At 37.3% G+C, this 6025-nt stretch overlaps 1 protein-coding gene across 1 annotated transcript; it reads left to right on the forward strand.

Annotated features, from left to right (window-relative positions):
- Positions 1-3812: 3812 nt before the first annotated feature.
- vsx1 (visual system homeobox 1 homolog, chx10-like) lies at positions 3813-5764 on the forward strand (the record flags this gene model as incomplete). The annotated part of the gene is made up of 5 exons (XM_082142241.1): positions 3813-4197; positions 4609-4687; positions 4781-4904; positions 4984-5164; positions 5402-5764. 5 exons carry the CDS (start codon positions 3813-3815, stop codon positions 5653-5655), a joined length of 1023 nt encoding a protein of 340 aa, XP_081998367.1. The 3' UTR covers positions 5656-5764.
- Positions 5765-6025: the final 261 nt, after the last annotated feature.

Here is a 6025-nt window from a genome sequence, read left to right on the forward strand (position 1 = left end):
ATACTTCACTGGTGTGATTACAATTCACGGCATTAATGTGGCATACGTTCCAAAAAAAATGATCAGCAGCTTACAAAATATTACCCCGTCAAAACGCAAATCGTTGCCCTCGGTAAGTTCGAAATTTTGTACACAAATGCTGTTAAGCCTGTTCTCCTCTAATACAGCAAAATGATTATCTGGCTGGTCTCCCTTTGCATGTTTGAAAGCAGCCGAATGGACATCTGCATCGGTTTTTCATCATTATTATTATTATATAAAAGATTATATAGGGTTGGGATGAGGGCATTTCATTTTGCTTACAATTAATATACGCTTTATTTTGTCCTGATTTGGGACAAATAGGATGCAGGGTTACAGGTTGTTTGCCGTTTCAGGATGAAGCTTATGTGCAACAGACTGCCGCTTTCTTCTGACTGAATTTCTTAGACTACTAGTATCCTGGCGCCGTATTTGTGGAACATTAAACAAGTTGTCTGGAGGGATCATCCAGTGTTGTTGAAAAGCAGTGAGTGCCAGAGCGACGGGAAGTCGTAGTGATATGCACTCTGACCATTGGTCAGACTCAGTTTAAATGGCGGTGTGTTGTGATGATTACAAATCAGGGATCTTAATAGATTGGGTGAAACATCTGGAGATGTAAGGGCCCAGATGTTTGCACAACAAACGCATAAGACCTCCGACCCTTAAGCACACAGCTACCCAGATTTAGATTTAGATTTGAACATCTGCCCAATGTTGTAAAGTGACAAAAAGCATCAGTGACAAGGGGAATCCATGATTAAGTTTTTGAGGGATCTTGTTCCCCCAAAGCCATTAAAGAAACATTGGAGGTATGTGAGCCTTATTATTGCATGGATATATAAAACATTTGTTCTCCTAGCTTTTTGACTTATAAAATCTACATTTTGCCCATCATATCAAATGTAAAATCTGCATGAAATCCTATTGCTTAATAGCCATTCTGCTGGCAGCCAGTGGACAGTTTCTCAGAGGTGGGCGGGGCATGTGATGTTTGCGCGCGCGTGCGGGGCTGCTGTGATTCCCAGTGGCGGGATCCTGCTCAGAATTAGGGCACGTGGCATGTCTATTAGTCAAACAACCTCCATGTGCCGCGCGCCACGGCCAGAGGAAATTAGAGCAAAGAGCGATTTTTTGATGTTACGCTCTTTAAGAGATTAATAATCTTGGCGGTGGAGAATCGGTTGGAAATCTTCTCTGGAAAATAATGAGCGGAGAAACATTTACTGATTAGTTTAATCCTGGATTATCCTATCTGATGACACCATGAAACCCAGCCTTGTAATCTGGCCTTTAAAATAACATAATTTATTTCCTCGCTTTACAGCGAGCGCAGTTTAAGCGTGTTGTTCGATTCAGTTTCTAAAAGCGCCATGAATTATAGAAGGATGTTTTATTGGTCCGTTTCCATTGAGTTGTGTTTGTTCCAGTCTGCTTAAAAACAATAGAAGGACCAGAAATCAACGGTCAAGTTTTGTGTTTAGTCTATAGGCCTACTCTGAACTGAAATGTTTTTTTATAATTATTTAACAAAAATTGTTAATTGACTAGTTTGCTTGACAATTTACAAGGCTGTTTATGCAATGTTAAATTGCAAGCTGTTGGTCAGCAAATACAGTCGAGTATTAAATAATCAATGTATAATCAATAGGCTAAATTAAACACACAAATAAATAAATAGGCATATTAAAAAAAAAAAATTTGTGAAATCATCCTTGAATTTTCGCTATTTCATAATATGTGAAATAATTTCTACAAATAAATTAATAAATAAGTAGCCTACGTTATTAAAATCATTTATTAAGATTTTTTTTTCGTTGATTTAAGTAAGAAATAGGCTAAGATTAAATAATAAATTCTTCATTATGTTTTCGGAATTCGTAGCATGTTCTAATAAAGTTAATAGAACTACAACACAGTAGGCTATATTAATAATAATGATAATAATATGCTAATAAATTATTATTCGTTGGTATTGTTGCTGTTGCTATAGGCTATTAAAACATAGGCTAATAACAATAATAATAATGATAATAATAATAATAGGGGCAATGTAATAGCCAGAGATTATTCTTCTCAAGCATGATAACTAATGATCTCCCTCCTTTTTCTCTGGTATGATCGCATTCAGTTTTAGTTAACGTTGTGTTATGAGGATTACTGCAGCAGCTCCCTTAAATGCCAGTTAAAATGCTGGAGGTCGTCCTGGTGGAAACGGGCCCTAAAAGCAGATTTTACAGAGTCGAGCTCTTTATATGACAGATTAATGTTGTAAACGAATTTAATGGACTTCATTTAATTATCTTGTGTAAGACGATTTCTCTAATTGCTTCTTTTCGAAACAGACTGGCTGAGATGTTGACCGTTTTTGCCTGCTGTTTGTGAAACACCTGGGATGGCCTCTGACAGCAGTATTACCGTAACTCTGACCTCATTTCCCAACATATTTTACTCAATGGGTGATTGAGAGCTTCATGTTCCCTCATTGATGACGCTATAGGCTACTTCAGTGAACGAAATAAAGCAGATTCTGTGATCACGTCAAGATAATTAGGTTTTTTTATTCCAATATCTGTCCAAACAGGAAATTAAAGATGGAATTAGATCTAGCCTATAACTGCGACTGGAGACTGGTTTGCCTGAAAGTATCTGGGTGAGGACACGTGTTAATCATGTTGCGAATATAAAAAAAAGCAACAATGGCCAGAACGTTTTGTGTAAAATATAAATGCACATTAGGACTAATTTTAGCTGTTGTTTTCTAGTCTTTTATAACTATAATTAATATTGTTTAATTAATATTGATTCACTGATACATAATAGTTTAATTAAATAATGATAAATCTTAGACATATTATAAAATAATTTATAAAACTAATGTAGGCTATGTTATCAAAGTAAATATCAAAATAATAGCTAATAATAATAATAGGCTAATAATAATAATACTTTATTATTATTATGCTTTTATTCACCCACATAAAATAATTTCGCCATTGTTGTTATTGTTATAAACACTAGCCTGTCTGGCTCGTTTTTAATGGGCTTATTAAGGCAGCGAAATCATTTCTTCAAAAAGCAAAAACGATGTTTAAAAAAGCCAAGAGAACATTTTATTTAAAATCAAACTAAATGTCTACAGTTCAGTGCAAGCTTGGCAATGAAATTTAAGTTTTTATTAATTTATGTAAAAATATAAGACTAGAGGAGAAACTGCGTTTTTCGTAATTTTTTCATTTATTAGTGAATCTTTTTCGTTTTTCAAAGTAATTTAGCCATCATAGAAATTATTTGAAATTAGATTATACTGCTATCGAACGATAAATAAGCCTATAGGCTATACACATCAAATATCACGAAACTATCTGGCTTGATAGTCATACACAGTTAGCCACTAAAATGTTGAATATTGATCTTGTTCCGGTTTCTCATTTCTAATAATTAATAGCCTACATTCTGATTCCAACTGAAATGCCCCATATATAAACATTTTCAATAACGAGAGGCTGCGCACATGAGTGAAATCTTCCATCTAAAGGGAAAAACTACTTAGGACCAATTCAGCGGAGGAAAATCCTTATCGGATTAAAGGGAAAATTGGTGGCAATTAATCCTTTGTGATTGAAAAAGGGAAACGCCTCCTCTTGGAAGACATATCTGAGGCTAGATCTGATTGGACAGTGCGATGATCTGTTGGATTGGACAGAAGGATAAATGGTCCCGCCAGAGCGCTTAACCGTCCCACCAGCCTGACCTCCGCAGAGAGAAAGTGAATTAAACAAACTGCCACCATGACGGGAAGAGAAGAGGCTATAGACGAAAAACCTAAGGTTAAACTGTATCCCTCGTTCGGAATCGACAAATCACGCCTCAATGGATCTGGATTTCGGTCCAAGGGTTTCGCAATCACAGACCTGCTCGGTCTGGAGTCGGATCTTCAGCCGCATCAGTCCGGTCCGGGCGCAGTGGTCAATGGAGAGGGGCAGAGCGCGGCGGTCGGAGGATTTGCCTTCCCGGGAGGCTCTTTGCCGCTCGGCTTGGGTTTTCTCTGTAGTTTGGCGGCACAACAACCTCCCGGGGCCCCGTGTTTTCTCCCGAGCCACATCCCGCTCCTGCAGTCACGGACAGAGAGCCACTTCATGCAGAATATGGAACAGCAACGGGACGCCTATTCCGGTACAAATCACTTTATTTGGTTATGAATGAGCCGAAGAGCTGTTCACAACAGCTGGTGCTGAAACTGGCCCTGCAAATTTATGTTTTTGATTAACGAATAATTTTGTTTACTAATTTGATGGAATCAGATTTTATTTTCTCCCAGTCAATACCCTTTGAAAACTGGTAACCTTTTACAGATTTCTGCTCAACATAACTCTTAAAAAATAATTTTGTTGATTTGCATGATTCAGTAATATTACTTTTTTTAAATTATTATTTAAAGAAAACCATAGCACATTTTTATGTTACTTAAAAGTGTACATTTTTACATTTTTATTTATTTATTTGATGCAGCTTTGTCTGCCCTTTGCCCAACATATGTTCGTATGTTAATTTATTTTTATTAACAAAAAGCTGATTTATTTACAGATGATGATTGTCTTTCCGGGGATCACAATGATGGAAAAAACTCAGGGAACTCTCAAAAGAGGAAGAAGCGAAGGCACAGGTATGTAAAGAAATGAAATGTCACATTAAATGTTTATTTTATAAGGATCTGGTGTGTCAGTGTCTCAACCACACATTTTGTTTTGATTTGTAGGACAGTTTTCACCTCGCATCAGCTTGAGGAGCTGGAGAAAGCCTTCCATGAAGCGCACTATCCAGATGTTTACGCAAGAGAAATGCTGGCCATGAAGACAGAGCTACCAGAGGACAGGATACAGGTATAGGATGACTTCCACAGTTTGTTGATATTTCTCTCTCTTTCTCAAATAGCTAATGCCCAGGTTTGTTTCTCTCCAGGTATGGTTTCAAAACCGCCGTGCTAAGTGGAGGAAAAGAGAGAAGTGCTGGGGCCGCAGCAGTGTCATGGCAGAATACGGGCTTTACGGTGCCATGGTCCGTCACTCGATTCCACTTCCAGAATCCATCATCAACTCGGCCAAGAATGGAATGATGGGCTCATGCGCTCCCTGGCTTCTAGGTGAGCCAGCAGGTGGTTTTCCTATTTAGTACTTAAAGACTCAAATATGTATTTGATCACTTGAATACATAGCTGAGGTGTCTTGTGAACGTCTGTCTGATGTTGTCCATACTTGAATGTTTAGACTTAAATATATGTGAATTAGGCTTAAACCATTCCTCTTGTAATTGTAATTAAAGGAAGAGCTATAAATATTTAAAAACAATTTTTAATGGTGTCGGCATTTTATTCTTTTAGGAATGCACAAAAAGTCTCTGGAAATAGGGAAAAAACCTCCCGGCACACCTGAATCGACGCACTCAGATTCGTATTCAGAGGAACACAAGGGGAAAGACAGCGACGTGACATGGTCAAGTGTAGCCAATGGAGCGGACGACTCGGAGGACATGGCAATAGACTTGTCCAGCACTTCGAAACAAGAGAGTAAAAGCACTTTGAAAAGATCACCACCTCGCACAGGAGACAGCAGCGATTCTGAAAATGAGAGTTAAATATGCAAACGAATATGGACAATTTTGAAGTGCACATACAAGGACTATCAGTTTACAATATCTCACCTTTTGACAATGGTTTTGTTTGTCAGCATTCCTGTGTTATGTTTTTTTTTTTTGTCGTTCATCAAATATTTGAATACTAGAGACTGTTTTATTCTGAATGATTTTATCTTTGATGTGTAATAATTATTAATGTAAAAAAGTGTTAAATTACATGTTTTATGATGCGTTCATGGGCATTATTCATAAACGTTTCTTTCTTTTTCTGTCAAAAAATCTCAGCCGCTTCAGGGTGACCACTTGTTCAGCACCACTATTGTGAATGTCATAATATTTCCCTGTTGTAATATGGCATGTTTTTGGGGAA

This window comes from Leuciscus leuciscus (genome assembly GCF_965113295.1).
Source record: "Leuciscus leuciscus genome assembly, chromosome: 17".
Taxonomy (NCBI): Eukaryota; Metazoa; Chordata; class Actinopteri; order Cypriniformes; family Leuciscidae; genus Leuciscus; species Leuciscus leuciscus.